Source organism: Somniosus microcephalus, chromosome 11 (genome assembly GCF_052327205.1).
Source record: "Somniosus microcephalus isolate GS21.2 chromosome 11, FLI_Smic_1.0, whole genome shotgun sequence".
Lineage (NCBI taxonomy): Eukaryota > Metazoa > Chordata > Chondrichthyes > Squaliformes > Somniosidae > Somniosus > Somniosus microcephalus.
This window is the reverse complement of record NC_140997.1, coordinates 169668292-169688769: the sequence shown is the minus strand read 5'-3', so window position 1 is coordinate 169688769 and position 20478 is coordinate 169668292. Positions and strand designations below refer to the sequence as shown.

The window sequence follows — 20478 nt, the reverse complement described above, 5'->3', positions numbered from 1 at the left end:
ATTTCTACTGTTGTTTAAAGAGGGCATGAACCTGGATCTGATTAAAGGTGTATGCACCAAAGTGGCAATAGTGCTAAAAATAGCTCTTCTGCATTCAAAAAGGACAAAGCAACTGATCAGAAATATGAGCACAAATAGGACTGTGTTTTCTGGGCTTTAAAGGTAGAATTTCTAGGGCTCAGAAGCTGAAAGTGACCCGAGCGCCACAGCTTGGATATCCCTCGGCTTTAGAAAACTTTACAGTGTTTTAACTCATTTGTAGTGGCTGACAAACCCATCAGAATGAGGATAATTAGGAGAACGAATCAAGGGAAGAAAAAAGAATATGTTAACTAGTAGCCTGAACCACCAGGTGATAGAAGGATAGAAGCAATGACTCAATGGTGTAGCTGTGGAAGACTGAACTGATGCTCAGGTATGCCGATTACCTTCTATAGAGGATGTGAACAGTGTCAACAACAGTGTTGTGATATCATGTAATTCAGGTTGCCCGTGTGATTTCTCAAGACCAGTAAGACTAGGGAGAGACTGCAGTGTGTGGAGAATGCAGAATAAATAATGAAGAACAACACTGTTTGCCTTGCATGCTATTTATAATATCCTATATACTGTTCCTCTATCGATCTTTAGTATTTAATTCAGTCTCCACATCGGTTTGTGCATTTTAGGCCATGGCTTCTTCAAACAAAAATAGAGATGGAATTGGTGAGTTTATATATACGGGCAAAGAATCTTTTAATGCACTCATTACAATTAATACCTCAGAAAATTGTATCCTTGAATATCACAAATCACTTGATTATACCCATTTAAAATTTCCATTTTATTTCCACCCATTTCCTGAGATCTGAGGATAAAACTGACAAGTTCACGTATTGGTTGGGATTAAAAAAGTCTTGTAATGTTTCACTTCAATAATGTACATTTTTCCCCCATCAAAATCTATGAACCATTTTTGGTCTCCATTCAGAACATTTTTGTGGATTTTCAAAATTAAGGGATCTCTGCATTTTCTACCAATGCTATTTCTACAGACGCAGAGCCACTAATCAGAAATAGCAGTACTGCAGAAGTAATTTTAGGGCTCTGGAATTTTTATTAAATATTTTTATGTGCTTTTTGAAAGCTGCGCTGCAGAATTTACTGTCTAAAGCTGCAGACCTGCCAACGACAGTTGACACGAATGTGAATCACAGGAGACACCAGTTGCTATTCTCCACCTACACATACTTGAAGCTAACATTAATTCCTATAATATTCAATAATACACCACCCATTACAAAATGCGATGTTATTTCCAGAACTATTTTGAAAGTAATTACTTTATCTGTTAACAGCCATTTGACATATAATACCACAACAAAGAAACTTGCAGACTAAGCAAGAATACTTCAGATGAGCAATGTAGCAATAGATTGCTAAGAGACCGTTTTGATTGAGATATTGGGGGTGATTTTAGCTCAGGTGCGGGCTGTTGTTGTGTTATCCGAATTTCGTGTTTCCCACACGAATCTAAATGGATGTGGGAGATTGATGCAATTTTAACTCAATTGGCCAATTGATTTCCAACGTGTGGGAAGCCTTTGCAAGGGGGTTTTTCATGACTGAAAGTCCCCTCCGATGACGTTATCATTGCTGCCGCATTTAAGGTCCACAGCAAGCCTTGCTTCTTCTGCAGGCTTCCAAGCTTCCTCCATTTAGTGTCAGAGGGACCTGCAGGAGAGATGACAAGCGGGAGGGCAAGAGCAGCTCCTCGCTTTGATGAGGCAGCACTTCAGGCATTGGTGGATGGGGCTAGGGCCAACAGGGAGGTCCTGTTCCCTTCATCAGGGAGGAAGAGGCCTCCCACTCAGACCAAGGCTGTGTGGATGCAGGTGGCTGAGGAGGTCAATTCCTTGGGAGTCATCTGCAGAACCTGGACACAGTGCAGGAAAAGATTTCATGACCTTCAGCGCACTGGAAAAGTGAGTATGAATTTCCCATCACCCTCAAGCTGATCCCCATTGCCTTTCCTCACCAGCACTCAGCTTCAGCAATCTCTTCCTCCACATCCCACTTGACACTGACATCCATGCACCCTTACCCATTCCCTCTCTCTCTATGCTCACATTCACATAACTATTCCACTATGCAGCCCTCACACTCCCTCTCACGCTGATGCTTTGAACACACCTGACAACACACAGGGAGGGCCCTTGGTCTTGCAACCTCACTCCATCTTTGTCTCCTTCTAAGTATCTATGCTATGCAATCTCTACACTCACTTCTTCATTCTCACTCAACTTCCACTTGTCTCCCTCATTGCAGGAAAAGAGAGCTCACAACAAAAGAGAGCGAGCCAGGACAGGAGGAGGGCCATCCTCAATAGCCCACCTGACCCCCTGGGAGGAGGCCGTCCTGGAAATCATTGGTTTTGAGGATGATTCACGCATGGGGGACGGACAGACGGGTGCAACACAGCAAGCTGGTGACAGAAAAGTTTCCCATCTCTCTCTTTGACATTGCATGAGTCGCTGATAAAGATTGTCAAGCTGTGACAGATGGACGTATGAGCATCTGCATAAAGCTATGTGCATGTAGCCTTGGCATCACATCTGTAACTCTTTCCTTTGCTCCCCCCACAGGACCATCACAAGCATCCATCCCCCCTAGCCAGGAAGAAGAGGCTGAGCAGCCAGACTCCTCAGAAGAAGCTGCAACATCTGAGGGCGCAGCGTCAGCAGAATTCTGCACACCCAGCACCAGTGCAGACACTCACACCTCGGTGGGACCTTCGGGACATAGAGTAGTGTTGTCACCTGGTGTATCACAGCTCACAAGTGAGCATCAGCAGGTTGTGGAGACAGGGACAGCAGTGGAGAGTCCTAGTCGGAGGGCGCAGGACTCTGCCAACTCGGCTCAGCAGCATGTCGACCCTCTGCCTCTGGGTCCATCCATGAGATCAGCGGTGATGGAACTCCAGGCACAGATGCAGGAGTCTCTGGCAGGTTTTGTCTCTAGGGTCGCTGCGAGTGTGGAGCGAATGGAGGAGTCCATAGCGAACATGAGCAGAGCCTTTGTGGAGTCATTGGCGCATGAACGCATGAACACGGAAAGGATGGCTACCTCCATGTTAAGGCTGGCTACCATGCAGGAGAGGATGGCTACAGTAGAGGAGAGGAGGGCTACGGCCATGGAGGAGCTTAGTCACCAGGGTATGGAAAACATGGTCATTTTTCAGAATAGAATGACATCTCTTGAGGAGCGATGGGCATCTATTGAACAGAGAAACCAGACCTTCATGGAAGTCCTTCTGAGTAGGACTGCCATTGCAGATACGGGTCCCCATGGCCCCCCTGATGTGCAGGAAGGTGCTCTCCAGCCACTTGCAGGCGCTGAGGGGGACCTGACCCATGAGAGGGAGGTTGGTGGCAGACCTCAAGGAAGTGGGGGCTCCTCTCCAAGCACTCACACTTCCATGCCACTGCAGAGCCCTCGGTCAGAGCCCCACTGGAGTCCACACCCAAGTGAGATAGGCGTCTCAACCCCTGCACAGCCGCAGACTGTTGACAAGCCCTCACAGGCTCGCAACCCCAGAGGACGCCCGCCAAAGGTGTCGAGACAGGAGCAGCCGGAAAGTGAGCAAGAGGCCTCCACATCTGCTGAAGCCACAGGAAAAGCACTACGTAGGAGCACGCGTAAGAGGAAAATTCTGCACAAGTTGTCACAAGAGTAGTCACTTGGGTGAAATGTTGTGTTTATCGTAAAAATGCGATTAGTTGGTTCTTGTACATAAAAATTCTGATGGCAACTGTTGCAGTTGTGGTGTATGTCATTTGGCGAATGGAACTTTCACATTGAGGGCTTAGGATTACTTGCACTTGTCAGTATGCTGGTCAAATAGCTAGGAATCCGCAGGGTCTTGGCCATTGTCGATGCTCAGGTAAGAAGCGGCGAAGCAAAAGTGTTTGATTGACTAGGCTAAGCAAATCTGGCCAAGATGAGTGCGTTCCTTGCATCCTGGGCAGCAATGTTCTCACATAATGCTGCCGTTGGTTGATGGGCCTCTGCAGAATCTTCGTTTTTGCCCTCCTCCTCCTCTGAGGAGGAGGAGGATATGTGAGGAACCACTTGGTCCTCAGGAATCTGCAAGCCACAACGCTGTGCCATGTTGTGAAGTACACAGCAAACCACGACGATTCTGGAGACCCTGGCTGCTGAGTACTGTACGGCTCCACCTGATCTATCCAGGCATCTGAAGCGCATCTTCAGCAAACCGATGGTTTGCTCGATAATGGATCTGGTGGAAATGGGGCTGGAGTTGTAGCGCTACTCAGCTTCGTTGGCTGGCCTCCTCAACGGCATCATTAGCCACGTCCTCAGGGGATAGCCCTTGTCTCCAAGTAGCCATCCGTTAAGTTGGTCTGGCGGACTGAATAGCGGAGGCACACTAGACTGGCGCAGTATGAAGGAGTCATGGCAACTGCCAGGGTACATGGCACAAACATGCAAAATTTCCTTCTTGTGATCACACACCAACTGAACGTTAAGGGAGTGGAAGCCCTTGCGGTTGACAAAAATACCTGGATTGCGATGGGGTGCCCTAAGGGCCACATGTGTGTAGTCAACGACACCCTGCACCCTTGGAAAGCCTGCCAGATGAGCTAATCCAACCGCTAGCGCCGTGACACTTGCTTGATCCTTGGTGAAATGGATGTGATTGTGCACGAGGGCAAAGAGGGCATTGGTTACCTGCGTGATGCAAGTGTGTGCGGCCACCTGGGAGATGCCGCTGATGTCTGCTGCTGATCCCTGGAATGAGCCTGAGGCAAAAAAGTTGAGTGCGGTGGTGACTTTGATGGCCACTGGTAATGGTTGTCCACCTGGCCCTCTAGGCAGCAGGTCTTGCTGTAGCATTGCGCAGATGTCAGTCACTACCTGTTGCGAAAGTCGGAGCCGCCTTTGGCACTGCTGCTCAGACATGTTGAGGTAGCTGACCCTGTGTCTGTAGACCCTGTTTGGGGGGTATCTCCTGCGCCGACGGGCTTCCAGGCGCTGGCCCCTTCTGGCCTGTGCAGCTTCAGGTGGGTGAGCAGCAGCCTGGCGCTCCTGCTGCTGCTGCTGTTGCTGGTGCTGCTGTTGTTCCTGGTTCTGCTGGTCCCGCGGCTGGTGCTTGAGCTCCTCTAATGCCCAGATGGGAAGGAAATAAATGGCTCCCATGCTTCTGGTATATACCTCCGTTGAGGAACTGCTGAGTGAAGGTGGTGAGAGGGGTTTCCCAGGAGGTCACAATGGAGATGGGTGTGAGGCACCAACCTTCCACAGGTGTGGTTAAGCCTTGTAAAAGTTGCCCCAGACCTGAGACAAAGAAGTCCTGCCACCTGCAAATCATGGCCGATCAAATCTCAACTTTAATGGTTGACCTGCAGTTGAAAGTCACCAATGCAATAGTGCTCCCGCCAGGTTTCACAATCGTGATTCCCACCAGGCGTGTTTTACATGGGAAAAGGGTTAAAGTTGCAAGGGCCTGTTAAAATAGGATTATAGAGGCCATTTAGTGGTAATTAAGGGCCTTAAAGACCAGTCGCGCCTGTGGAATGCGGGACGGTGTCGGGACTATCAGACACGCCCGAGTTAAAATTGCTCGGTGTCGGGAACCAGGCGCGGGGGGCTCCGCCCGCCATTTTTTGCGATTTTAACACCCCGCCCGCCTAAAAGCCCACCTCACGGCCCAATGAAAATCGAGGCCATTATCTCCTAAGCAACAGGAGAAAGTTTTTTTGAAAAATAACTGATACGTGACAGATCCCTACCCATCAGTCCAAAAGAATTAATTTCATAATTCTACATGCCCCAATAGTCTGTTTATTCAGAAATAAAAACATTGCACCTCATTATTCTCACTGTCATGTGAGAGATCAACAGTAGTTCATTTTTTTGTTTCCTGCCGAGTGCTCAATTCTCTCTGGAATACTGAACTTTTAATTCACCAAGTTAAATATTAATTATAAAATAAAACTTAGTTGCATCACTTGCTATTATATTTCTCCTGTGTACAATTTCATACATTTCATGTACGCATTTGCTCAGCTGGAATGTTTTGCCCTTAAAGAACTCAATCCCTACAAGGGGGAACTAGCAAAATACTTAACTGCTATCAAATTTAAAAGTTTGTCACCATCCTCCGCCTGCTTCACGACGACATGCAAGCCGCGATGCTGAGCAACAGTTCCACCACAGACCCAATTCATGTACGAACCGAGGTCAAACAAGGCTGTGTCATTGCACCAACGCTCTTCTCGATCTACCTTGCTGCAATGCTCCATCTCACCCTCAGTAAGCTCCCCACTGGAGTGGAGCTAATTTACAGAACAAATGGGAAACTGTTCAATCTCCGTCGCCTCCAGTCCAGGTCCAAGGTCATCCCATCCTCTGTCGTCTGCGCTCACTTGGAGATCGAACTCCAACACCTTCACCGAAGCGTACGAGAGCATGGGCCTTACACTAAACATTCGTAAGACAAAGGTCCTCTTCCAACCTGCCCCGCCACACAGTACTGCCACCTGATTAGCAAAATCCATGACAAGGCCTTGAACAACGTGGACCACTTTCCATACCTCGGGAGCCTACTGTCAACAAGGGCAGACGTCGACAACGAAGTCCAACACCACCCTTCAGTGTGCCAGTGCAGCCTTCGGTCGCATGAGGAAGAGAGTGTTTGAAGACCAGGACCTCAAACCCGGCACTAAGCTCATGGTCTACAGAGCAGCAGTGATACCTGCCCTGCTGTATGCCTCAGAGACATGGACCATGTACAGCAGGCACCTCAAAGCACTGGAGAATTACCACCAACGCTGCCTCCGCAAGATCCTGCAAATCCACTGGCAGGATAGGCGCACCAACATCAGTGTTCTTGCTCAGGCCAACATCCCCAGCATCGAAGCTTTGACCATGCTCAATCAGCTCCGATGGACGGGTCACATTGTCCGCATGCCCGATACGAAACTCCCAAAACAAGCGCTCTACTCGGAACTCAGGCATGGCAAGAGAGCCCCAGGTGGGCAGAGGAAATGCTTCAATGACACCCTCAAAGCCTCCTTGAAAAAGTGCAACATCCCCATCGACACCTGGGAATCCCTGGCCCAAGACCGCACAAAGTGGAGGAGAAGCATCCGGGAAGGCGCCGAACACCTCGAGTCTCTTCGCCGGGAGCAAGCGGAAGCCAAGCGCAGGCAGCGCAAGGAGCGCACGTCAACCCAAGTACCCCACCCACCCGCCCCTTCAACCACCATCTGCCCCTCCTGTGACAGAGACTGTAGGTCCTGCATTGGACTCATCAGTCACCTGCGAACTCATTTTTAATGTGGAAGCAAGTCATCCTCGGTTTCGAGGGACTGCCTAAGAAGAAGAAGAAAGACCACTGTGAGAACAATGGAAAATGTGTCAAGATTAAATCTGTCTATTACTTTTCTCCGTGTCCCGGATGCTTTTTCTTTCCATCGTTAAAACCTCAATTGCACTCTGTGAAAATATATATATATTTTTTTCCCACTTTGAAATTTCAAATTTCCTTTCGTATCTATTTTTTCAAAAATTTTAATGGTCACTCACAAACACCACAGAGACTCCATCTTTTATAAATCTAATGCACAGATGATAGTAAGATGGGAGATACCATTGTCCTGAGAGGGTACGTTTCAATCCAGGGTTAACATTAAAGGTACAGGTTGAGTAGGAAGGTAGTGCTGTAACTCTAATGAGTCCAAGAGGGACCACTGCCACAAGCCACGTTCTGTCTATACAAGTAAAAGAAGGATGCACAACTGAATTGTGATGAGGTTTGCAGACAGATAGTTGTAGATACTGGCTTATAATAAAGGACAATTGGTCTCCCCATATAAGCCTACAATTTTATTTGTATGTGAAACAGTATAACTGTACATTTAAATACAGATACTTCATTACAGGGATTTTTGAAATAAATCAATACATTTGTTTAAGTCTAAATTAAATCCGGTCATAAATAAACAAAGACTCTAGTAAGTGTTCACCTGCTAAATTACCTGGTAACGATTTTTTGAGAGATTCAAGTTGGATATGCATGATTTTCACCAATGTATTAATTCATGGCAACCTTCGAGAGGTATCATGAATGAGTTTTAGCTAGAAGCGTGGTTGGCTGCCCCGAGTATGCTTTCCTTCGAGCACTGGGTCTGTCTTCATATTACATAGAACTTACAGCACAGAAACAGGCCATTCGGTCCAACTAGTTTATGCTGGTGTTTATACTCCACATGAGTCTCCTCCCATTCTATCTACCTCATCTTAGCCTTTCAACATATCTTTCTGTTCTTTTTTCTCTCATGTTGTCTTTTGAAAGCATCTAAGCTATTTGTCTCAGCCATTCTAACCACTCTTTGAGTAAAGAGACTTCTCCTTATTTCCCTGTTGGATTTATTGATCACTATCTTGTCTTTATGGCCCCTAGGTTTGGATTCTCCCACAAGTGAAAACATTCTTTCCAAATCTACCCTGTCCAACCCATTGATATTTTTGAAGATATTTATCAGGTCACCTCCAAGCATTCTCTTTTCTAAAGCAAAAGCCCCAACCTGTTCAATCTTTCCCGATAGTTGTAATCTCAGAGTTCTGCTACCACCCTTGTAAATCTTTTTTGCATTTTCTCCAGTGCTTGGACCCCAATTTGCATATTAAAAGAGGCCTACTGTCTGAAACGGGTGGACAGTTTGGTCATGCAGCTGTAGGCCCCTTTCAAAATGGTGTTGGCCCCGCCATTGACATTAACGGGGCTGTCAAAACAAATTCTGAGGCCCTTACTGCCCTGTTCATACCAGACGCAGCAAGTGAAAGTCAGCCCCAATTCAACTTTAAACTCCTCTTTAGCCTGTGGCCTTGTCAATATTTTCAGCTGCGACAAATGAAAATCATAGGTCAAACATCCTAGTCACAGAAGCATAACATCTAGAAACTGGAAACAAAAACTCTGACCTTAGAATGCTTGACACTGTGTGAAAATAGCAGTGTAACAGTCAGGGAGATGGCGGTTATGAAAGTAGTAACTTATACTGAGTTGCCGTGGAAAGGAGGTCTGCTGCCTAAAATACCACATTTCCCCCTTTGCCAAAAGCATTGCTGGCTGAAAGGTATCAGCAGCAGTCAAACTGTCGCCATCCTTCCACGGTTTAAAACACAGGCTTGTTCTGCAGCATAATCAATTTCTACGTTTACTGTGATGATAGACAATCCTGTAAAGACTACTGTTGAAACTTTATTAAGCTTGAGACTACTGATATCACGATCAGCAACATTTTCATGACTGAAAAAACCCTGTCGCCTGCAGATGTTGATTTTGGCAAAATGTCAACAATATAATACCACCAATTTGAAGCAATTGGTGGCAGGCTAACCAGTCTTCTTTTAATTATTGTTGGCTAGAAGGAACGATTATTAGCATTTTTTTGTTTGTGTTGTTCACTGTTATTATTAACTCAGTCGTGAACTAAAAAACACAAAGTGAACACAATTATTTTGTGCTTTTCTACTATCTGAATTCTATATATTTTGCTGCAAGTATCAGCCTCTAGCTACTAAAATTAAGACCAAAACTTGATGTAATTATAGTTTATGCATTTCTCTTTACTGTACCATTTAATGGTAGTTCATATAACATGACTATATGGTTTCTCCTAGTATTAAAAGTTTATACTTAATCGCTAAATCCTCAGCAGCCTTTTTTTCTTTAATGTAAAGAGGCACAAAAGTAACAAATGAAAAATGTGTGGAATTTAGCCTTAAAATGCAGCCTTTATAAAATATTTACAAAGCTCTTGTGTTTTAACCTCTCCAGAAATACGTTTAAGCCTTATTATTCAAACTCACGGGGACTGGTAAAATATTCCTCCCAATGGGGGGGTGGAGGGGGTCATTTTTATTAAGGATTGAACTGCTAACCAAACTTTAAAAGCGCAGCAGTTGAGACCACAATAAAAGCTGGTTACAATGAAAGGCTTAGGAGTTGCGATCCTTAATCAGGGGAACACCTAATTGGAAGAACTCATTTGGAGTTTGTAACAATGAAGCCATTGTTTGTTGTTGAAATAAACTACAGGACAACTGTGTAAGGATGTCGCATCCAAACATCACTATTAATTGCACTACATATTTTGTCAATATACCTGACCCTACATTAACACTGTAAATCCTGATGTAACACACTGTTGTACAGTGCAATAAACCCAACCAATAGATCTACTGTGATATCTCTGCACTCCAGTCAACATTCTATCAAAATAACAACTTAATGGCCCAGAAATTCGGGTCGGGGGCTTCCCGCGGGTGTAAGCCCCTGACCTGCACTTACCTTGCGCGCCGGCCGTTGAGCTGTGGGCCCCCATAGAATTCCGATCCTGAGCCTGGTCCAGCTGCCGGCACGCAGTGCTTGCGTATCCCAGGGGCGCAGTTAGTTTGATGCGTCCCCTGGGGTCATGTGGGCCATGGGGAGCCAATCGGAGCAGGGAATGCTCCATTCATAAGATTGACAGGAAGAGCTGTCAAAACTTATAAATACTACGGCCCCAAAACAGCACTAAATCTTCAAATAATTTTTTTTAAAACATCACATTTTTAAATAAACTATAAATTACATGAAATAACTATTTTAAACAATAATTTAAATTTTTGAAAAAAATAATTTTATTTCCTAACGGGGCTAAAAATAAACTTACCTTTCTTTAAAGTATTTAAAAATAATAAACCTGTGCAAAAAATGTTTTAGTTTTAATTAATTCACCACTTAGTTTGTAAAAAGCAGGCCTTATGCCTGCTTTTTACATGTGTAACTTCTGGAGAGGAGACTTACCCTCCCGGGAAAACCTGCAAAAAAAAACGAAGTTCGATGCGCACGCACAGCCTCTCCTGCGCACGCGTTTGACCTCTGAACCCCTTCGTTCAGGGGAACAGAAGTGCCAGTTTCCCGCGCATGTGCAGTGCATGCAAGAAACCGGCACTTCCATTGGGCTTACGGGTGAGTACCCCGTGCGTACTCACCCGTGGAGACCCGAATTTCTGGGCCATTGTAGTGTATTCCTAAATACTCAGTTGTTCTTTACATTCACTTAATATCCTATTAGTATTTAGTAACAATTGATTTTTTTTAAAGAGTTGTTTGGACAGAAAATCTGGGTTCATATGTTGGGTTGTTCAAGTTGCTAACGGGCTTTCTAATTAAAGCCACTTTGTCCCCATCACTTTTAGCTAGAGGACATTTTAATGAATGGGAATAGTTTACCACATTGCTGGTAATAACTATCTGATAGTATGCAGCAAATCTATTTCAGAAGACCACTAATAAGCTTGTTTTGGAAAACCAGAAAGTTTGATTTATTCCCACCCACGTGGTGTGTTGTCTGCATCACTTCAACGAGAGCAATGATTTAATGCTTCTGTAAATAATTACATTTTCCTATTGCATTTTTTACTAAGAGCAATGCTTCAATGTAACATTTTATCCCTCTCTTAGCCTCGTTCACTCTGTCTGGTCCTACTTATGGTACATTTTCTTGGCAATCTCTCGGTAGTTGATTAAAATAGCTTCGCAGCATAAAATATTCAAGTTTTATGATTGGCCACATTTTTGGTGAGTATTTAGATGGCTTTGTAAACCAGTCCTAGAGAGACATATTTTACCATAAACCTGACATATGAAAGATAGCCCAGTTGATGGCATAGTCGCAGGATATGGACATTCTTGCCTCTATCTACGTTACTCGTATTCTTTGGCAATCCTAGCTTGTTCAATCAAATCGTTCACTGTCTGAACACAGATTGCCACCGTTTGTGGTCTTTGATGATTTCCTCCCATGTATTGATGTCAATACCGCACTTCTTCAGGTTGGATAAAACTACATTTTGATCTCTTTTTCTGGCCACCAACCCTTCTTTGGTACTCGACCAACATGAAGATTAGTGAAATAAAAATGACCTGAAACGTTAACTCTGTTTCTCTCTCTACAGATGCTGCCTGACCCTTCTGAGTATTTCCAGCATTTTCTGTTTTTATTTCAGATTTCCTGCATCTGCAGTATTTTGCTTTTGATGAAGATTAGTGAAGTTGCTGATTGAATATTCACTGTGATTGAGACTCTTGGATAATATAATTTTTTTTTGGAGGGACGGGGAAGTATATTTATACTCAACAAGTTGCCCATTCTCAGTGCTGGAATTGGAGCACTTTCCACTTTTTTCACCCAATGTCAGCCTCAACCATATCTAGTTTGCCACTGCAGGGTAAAGTTTCTTTCGCACTACCTCAAAAATGCAAGTTAACTTCAAATTTAGGTGTCAGCCTTGGCACAGTGGTCGCACTCGTGCCTCTGAGTCAGTCGGTCGTGGGTTCAATTTCCCCTCCAGAGATTGAACACAAGTGCTTCACTGCCAGAGGTGCAGTCTTTCAGATGAGATGTTAAACTGGGGCCCTGCCTGCCTTCTCAGGTGGGCATCAAAGGTCCCATGACATATTTTTAAAAAGAAGAACACGAGAGTTCTCTCGGTGACCTGGCCAATATTTATCCCTCAACCAATAGCACAGACAGATTATCTGGTCATTTATTTCAGTGCCGTTTGTGAGACCTTGCTATGTGCAAATTGGCCGCCATCTTTCCCTACAACATGACTACAGGGTGAATTTTAACTTGGAGTGGAGTTCCAGTAGAAAATTGCTCCGGCAACTTGATTTCCTGTCCAGCAGATGCATCAGGAGGCCATAGCAGGCATCATTTAAAAGCCACCCATCCATTTCCCACCTGGAACAGGCGTGAAGAGGGTGCAGAGTGGCTGGTCACAGGCGAAGTTTGGGTGGCTTTTGGCCGGCTTCCAGGTAAGTGGCAGCGAGGGGGTAACGGAAAGGTATAATGGGAGAGAAGTGCCACGAGACCGAGGAAGGGAGAGAGAAGCGGCTCAGAGGAGTACTCCTGTTCCTCCTGGCTCCATAAAGGTAAGTTTTAGACTTACCAGAAGGGCCTCTTCTGTCTTCAGACAAGCTATAGATCTGCTTCTGCCAGTGGGAAAACCACAGTGGCATCCTCGCTCAGACCGCAGTTAATATTGCATTGGGGTCCTCCTGAAGTAATAGTGCCCATATATGCATAAATTTATGTGGCTCTGCCCTGCAGGTTAACATCGGCGATGATCGGGATCTGAGCGGGTAAGTAACCTGCTTATTTTTAACTGCCCGCTTGCTGATTTCTGACAAGTGGGAAGGGTTAAATTTGGCCCCTACGCTTCAAAAGTATTTCAATGGCTGCAAAGCACTTTTGGACACCCTGAGGTCATGAAAGGCACTATATAAATGCAATTTCTTTCTTTTTTTGACTTCAGCAGAGCATTGCATAACCAGTGAAAAACAAACTTTCACTTTGAATCTCTGTGAACACATTTCATTCCAAGTTTTTTCCCGTGCTCTTCATGACTGTATGTCACAGTGCTTTTAAAATATGATGCAAGCAGAAATTCCACACAAAAGTGCTGAAATGCCTTTTTTGCAGATGATCGTATCTGCTAATCCGGACCACCCTGCAGTGCCTGCTATCAGGAAACTTCTTGACAGCTTTCCATTCGCAGCACTTACAGTTTATATAGCAGGATGATAGACGGTCTCGACTATTACTTTAAAGACCTGACTCATGTATCTCTGGTGAAGCTTTAGGATTCAAAGTTTAATTAAGTTAAAATCTTTACCTAATGTTGCACAATTGATGTGACCTTTAATTAATGCAAGAGGAGACAAGATCTTTCAGTAAATGGCTTAAATACTGTCCATAGTTAATAATTACCTATGATTGTGTGTAATGCCCAAAGTACATATTTGTAACATTAGTTTATATGAAAATAAGTAACGACATATAAAACAAGTTTTAAGATATTTCTTCTGCCTTTTTTAAAGAAACGAATTTATTCCAAAGTAATGAATTGAGAGATGTTCCTATGGACATTTGAAATGACTTGTTCCAAGGACACAGCCACAGAGATAGTTTGATCACATATCCCTTTCCAAAATTCTGCAGGTCATCCAATATCATTTTACAGAATTTCACAGGTTTTTGGGATAAGTTTTAAAGCATACCACAGGATAATTCCCTAGGATTTTACTGTATGATACAGGTTGCAATAAGATCCTTATAGACCAAACTTTTATTGCGCCATGGTTTTCACTGTCTGGCCCCTGTAAAGGCATCCTGGTCAACAATGGCGCAATTTGTACAATCACCATCGTTGCAGAATTTGAGGACATTCTCAGTAATAATCGTCGGTCACTTACGGGCTTCTTCTGTCCTTGATTTTTCAGATGGTAAGCTCGGCTCCCCAATGCCAATGTTGTTACTAGCAACAACTCGGAATTCATATTCCACCCAGGGACTTAAGTCAATCACTGTCGCTGTTACAGCATCACCATTAATGACCTCAGGAACTGCAAGTACAAGCAAGAGATGTTAACTTTAACATATAAAATGTAGTGCACTTATAGAGAAAGCGCAGTCCCATTATCAAAATTGGAACAGACAATTCCTTTCTTAAATAATATTTAAGAATAATGCTACAGAAAAATTTCCCTCTTTAAGATTATAGCTAACTGACTGAGTCATAAGATCAACAAATGATTTAGGATCATCATCACTCTTGGAACATCAAATGATTCCTGTATTAAAGGCCTGCTGCTTATTTTTGCAGCCCTTCCCCAGTGCCATCTATAATGATGTTATGCAGCCCTATTTGCTGAGGGCGAGTATGATTTCTTTTCCCACTTAAACAGTGGGCTGTAAAGCAGGGCGTTATCACAAAAAATAAATAAGATCCTCTGGAAAAAGTAATGGAGAGCTAATGGTGAGATAATGGGAACTGATAGCATTGAGTGAAAGTCTCCCCAAAATGCAACAGCTGACAGACAACGTGGCCAAAATACAGAGAAAATCCTGAAGTACAGATGATGCAATACATCAACGGCATCATCAGATGGTTTCTGCAAGTCAATTCAGGAGCCTGGAGCAGATGCCAAGAAGCTATCACATTCTCTTATCACCGCGGGTATGTGAAGCATCAGCATTCACTCGCTCCGAGCCCCTATCCGATGCTAATCACCAGCTGACTCAGTGGACTGCAATAACTGATATCAAGATTATTGAGGGAAAAAAATGCAACAAGTCAGCACAAATACAAAGACTACGAACAGAGCAAAGGAATACAGTACGGTCCCTATGCTGTGGACACAAGTTTTGTCAGTGCTAGCCTGATACAAAATGAGCACTCTATGTGCCTTTCAGTTGCTATAATGATCTGTGAATAAATATTTATATAAAGATATAATGGATCGTTTGGAGCCATGTCTTGCTGCAGCTGACATTGCACCAGGAGGAATGGGCATCAAAACTACAGGTTGTTCCAGTGCCCTTACCCTACATTAAAAAAAAAGTCTGATGACTTCAAAAACTTTTGTGCTACATCGTTGTCTCCCCATAAAATACTATTACAGTGCAGTAACTAGCTAACAAATCTGAAGTTAAAATGCCACTGTTTGCACACCACGCCTTTCAAAAAGAATCAAATTGGCGCAATGAATGAAATGGAGTCATCTGTTCTCAAACATGTAAATGCAAACACTCCCCACACAGCAGGCACAAGTCCCCCTCCAAGTCACACACCATCCTGACTTGGAAGTATATCGCCGTTCCTTCATAGTCGCTGGGTCAAAATCCTGGAACTCCCTCCCTAACAGCACCGTGGGAGTACCTTCACCACACGGACTGCAGCGGTTCAAGGTGGCGGCTCATCACCACCTTCTGAAGGGCAATTAGAGATGGGCAATAAATGCTGGCCTTGCCAGCGACGTCCACATCCCGTGAATGAATAGAAAAAACAGTGAAAGGTTTTCTACTGTTTTTTACACCATGAGGTACAAACAGTATGGATGAAGTGTTTGGCTGTCAGATATCTAACCAAGCTTGCTTAAAAAAAACCCACAACAATTAGTACAAGTGTCTGGTTGCTTTCCTCAGGAGAGCTTCTGAAGTAAATACAGTCAGCATCAAAGACAATGGAGAAAGTACATGTAGTTTGTTATGGAGCCTTATGAGGGGATCCTTATATAGACTGACGTGCTATCTGAGTGTGAAAATGCAGGATATGATGAAAAGCCTGGATTCTAAGGCACTTCCATATTACATAGATCTACATAGAATTTACAGCACAGAAACATTCGGCCCAGCTGGTCCATGTGCTCCACACGAGCCTCCTCCCACCCTACTTCATCTAATCCTATCAACATCTCCTTCTATTCCGATGTCCCTCATGTACTTATCCATCTTCCCCTTAAATGCATCTTTGCTATTTGCCTTAACTACTCCATGTGGTAGCAAATTCCACATTCTAACCACTCTCTGGGTAAATAATTTCCTCCTGAGTTCCTTAATGGACTTCTTAGTGACTATCCATATCTTATATTTATATTATGGACAGACCTTGCCTATATAATTGTCAATTTTGTCTCCCTTCCCCCTCCTACCGAAAACATTGACACCCCCGTTAGAGTGCAGGTCCACAGGAGCAGTCATCTTCCAGTACCTCACTCAAATGGCTATTCCTCAAGTGTGAATCTAAGTGCTAATTAGCTATTGAACTGCATGAAGCATCACAGTCAAGCCAGATTCTGTCCACGGCCAAGTCCCACAAATGTGAACCTCTGGTAGGGCGGGTGGGGCATCATCATACAGCAATCAGGAGCAGGAATTTGGCTGATTTTCTTCACTCTAATCCATGAGCAGCAAAGCTCATTGTAGTGCTCCTACCAGCACTCCCGCTGAGGTCAGGTAACTCAACACAGACCAGTAATGGAACCTGTTTTAAATCACACTCTTCTGAGGGTATATTACTTCCTTCATTACTGCTGCCCTTCTGCACTGCCTGGGCTACAACTGTGGCTATGAAAACCTACTTAAGGCCTCCACTATTGCCACCTATACTTCTCACCCTGTAGCCTCTGATTAGCACCACCCCACAGCAATGCAAGAGGAAATGGAACTCGGCGGAGTGGAGAAGCCATTCTACACCTCAGCACTCTGTGATGCTGCATGCTACTTTTCCAAAGCAATACTTCGAGGCACCAATAGCTTTGTCTTCATTTCAGAACAAGACTGGACCAAACCAAAGTTAAACCTAAACATTCCTAGCACCCATGTGTATGGTTCATTTTGCAGTTTATTGAGAGATCAGTGCAAGTAACAAAATGCTCCATGGTTCTGCTTTTCTCTTTTACATTATTGCTCAAAAATTAAAAGCAAAGTGACAGAAACTCATTTTCAAAGATGTTACATGAGGGAGAACGTCACCAAAGGATATTCAGAACTCTCTATAAAAACAAAATCCAATCTGTTCAAATGTCTGAGTTAATACAATGTTACAGACCATTTAGACTTGTATATATTAACACTTGCATTGGGAATGTCACTTTAAAATGAGCACAAACATCATTCGGCCTTTTTGAAAAGAGGAGGTACATGCAGTTAAAGTGATCTGGCAGTAAATGTTAAAGCAAGTTGATTGTTTTTGCTGGTGAAGTTAATATAAATGCCTGAAAAGTGTTTTTTGATCCACAAAATAAGGTATTTAACAAATGTAAAATTCCAAAATCATGCCTCTTATCATAAATAAGCCCAAATGTTATCAAATGGGCTATCTGAAATGAAAAGGTCCAACTTTATTGGTAAAATATATACATAATGCACGATAAAATTAGACTCCTTTTCATCATACCATTTCTGAATATTACCGTAACATTTACCTGTTTTAAGAGCCTGCCAACCCACCGAAAAGGGAGTTCGTGCCTGCACAGTGTACATTGAAATTGGGCTGTGATTGTCAATGCCAGGGCTCCAAGAGATTTGAGCTGTGGTATCTGTAATCTCCTCCACTATCACACCCCCTGGTGGACCTGGTGGAACTAATATAAAAGACACACAACACGTGAGAGGATGTCATATGATGGATAACAGGACATCAATTGTTTAAAGCAAAGAACATTAGGTAAAACAGAACTGAAAACCACATCTTTGTTAACGGCAGACTGCAGGAGACTGAAGGTTTGGATAAGAAACAGCTGCTTTGGTTTTTCCAGACAAAAGAAAAAAAAACTGAGCTACAAGGAACAATGTAGGGTAAATCTAAACAGATGTGAGGTGAGCTTGCTTTTGATCTTATTGCAGACTTTAAAAAACATCACTTCTTGCACAACAATGTGTATAAATAATAAAAATCAGATGTTTCACTTAAATTTGTTCTGGCCAGGATTTGAGCTGGTGAGATTCATGTTGAAAGCATCTAAATCTCATTGCTCACACAACAGTGCATGCCATTAAACACAAAGGATTCGGAAAATGTAGGAGAGGAAATGTTTCATCTCTTGGACATCACATAGGCAAAATCTATTGAAGCCCAAACTCCAACTTTATATAAATGACATGTGCACTGTGGAGGCAATTCAGTGTGATTGAGAAATTTGACACTAAGAATAATCCTGCCAAAATGCAGCAGAATCCAATGCACACTAAAAATACTACTGGGCTGGAGAGGAAAATGCCTAACTTGGCTTGATTTTTCTACTCGGTCTTGTTAGAAGCACATGGCTTTCCAGAATATATTTATATTTAATTAGCAGAATTGGAGGATGCATACAATAGATAGAATTTAAATGAGCTCCGCAAAAATAGGCATGTCGGAGACTCGTTGGCCTTTTTCTGTCCCACGTTTTCCATCAATTCCTCCCTCTTGAAAAAGATAAGCTATTCTGTTTACAGTACTTGTATGAACCAAGGATGGAATTCAGTTCTTGTAAAAAATAGGTTTCAATAAATGCTGACTGTAAACAGATTACTACAACTGCAAGTAACAGTACGCAGATGGGCCCAGGTTCAGTGTGTGATGCCAAAAGCTGTTTTGTCTTAGTGAAATTACATTGCATTAAATGCACTTATTTATGCCATAAATATTTCTACTAAACCATGATCTCAACACATAATAAAGCAACAGAGCAATTCTCAGCAACATTTGCATTTTGGCTGGATGTGATTTTACCTCCTTTCTCACCCGAACTACAGTCTATTAGATGGTTTCTATATTTAGGTGGATATTAAAGGGTTGCAACACACGGGCAGTAAATCACTGGGAAAAAAAACAGCAGTAATATTAATAGGTAATGGGAAATAAAGTGATTAAATTATAAATATATACTTTGAACACATTGAGCCAGAAAGTCCACCGAGGAGGGTTACCTCATATTTAGTGCAGCTTTCAGTACTGCAAACTTGAAACAAAAGAATTGTAGCAGAGCACAAATCCAATGAAATATTTAAAAGAATACAGTTAAAGGTAAAGAAAGTGTAATAAAATTGATTGGAGGTAGGGTAAGGTACTTGGGTTGGGAGGAGGAACCCAAAAGAAAGATTAAACCTTTCTAGAAAAAAGACTTGCATTTATATAGCACCTTTCACGACCACCGGACTTCCCAAAGCGCTTTACAGCCAATTAAGTGCTTTTAAAGTGTAATCGCTGTTGTAATGTAGGAAACGCAGCAGCCAATCTCCATACAGCAAGCTCCCACAAACAGCAATGTGATAATGACAAGATAATCTGTTTTTGTTATGTTGATTGAAGGATAAATATTGGCCAGGACACCGGGGATAATTCCCCTGCTGTTCTTCGAAATAGTGACATGGGATCTTTTACGTCCACCTGAGAGAGCAGACGGAGCCTCGGTTTAACGTCTCATCTGAAAGATGGCACCGCAGACAGTGCAGCATTCCTTCAGCACTGCCCTGGAGTGCCAGGCTAGATTTTTGTGCTCAAGTCCCTGGAGTGGGACTTGAACCCACAACCGCCTGACTCAGAGGCGAGAGTGCTATCCCCTGAGCCACGGCTGACACAGAAACTAGGCAAGTAATTGCGGCACATCATAATTTTATGAACATACTCGCAGCTCACTCTAATACTCTGATATACGGCACCAAAATTGCTCTTGTAGCACATGTTGCTAATGGCTGTCTCAATGACGGAAAAGCCATGCAACACAGTACCCTTACAATGTACCTTCCAAACACAACCTTCTGGAAAGTTTATTGTAATTATATGCTGCTTGTTGTAATTAGATGTTCTTTAAAACGTCAAGGATGGAACAAATAAAGAGGAAACGTTTTCCCATGGTATGAATTGTAATACTGTGCAGCATGTTATACACCAATATTATGCCTAGTTTAAAGCTTATTTGAATATGCCAACGATACACAAATGCTGCCGACTGAAATGAATTTTATTCCAAGGGTTGGGTCCTAAGTATCTAAATTAAAGCCTTACAGAGTATGAATGCCTTTTCTATGTTAATCTAATATTCTACAACAAGGGAGATATCCATTTTGTACGAGTTATTAAGATTGGTAGGGA

The 20478-nt window shown here is 43.2% G+C and overlaps 1 protein-coding gene across 5 annotated transcripts in view; it reads right to left on the bottom strand.

Annotated features, from left to right (window-relative positions):
- The window catches only part of LOC147110976 (contactin-4-like), a 2035446-nt gene that overhangs the window by 272669 nt on the left and 1742299 nt on the right, over positions 1-20478 (bottom strand). For all 5 annotated transcript variants that reach the window (XM_086001418.1, XM_086001414.1, XM_086001417.1 and 2 more), the window contains exons 15-16: positions 17828-17986; positions 14315-14464 (exon numbers count right to left, since the gene is read on the bottom strand). In XM_086001418.1, coding sequence (XP_085857544.1) covers positions 14315-14464; positions 17828-17986 — 309 coding nt within the window. The remainder of the gene's footprint in view (positions 1-14314; positions 14465-17827; positions 17987-20478) is intronic.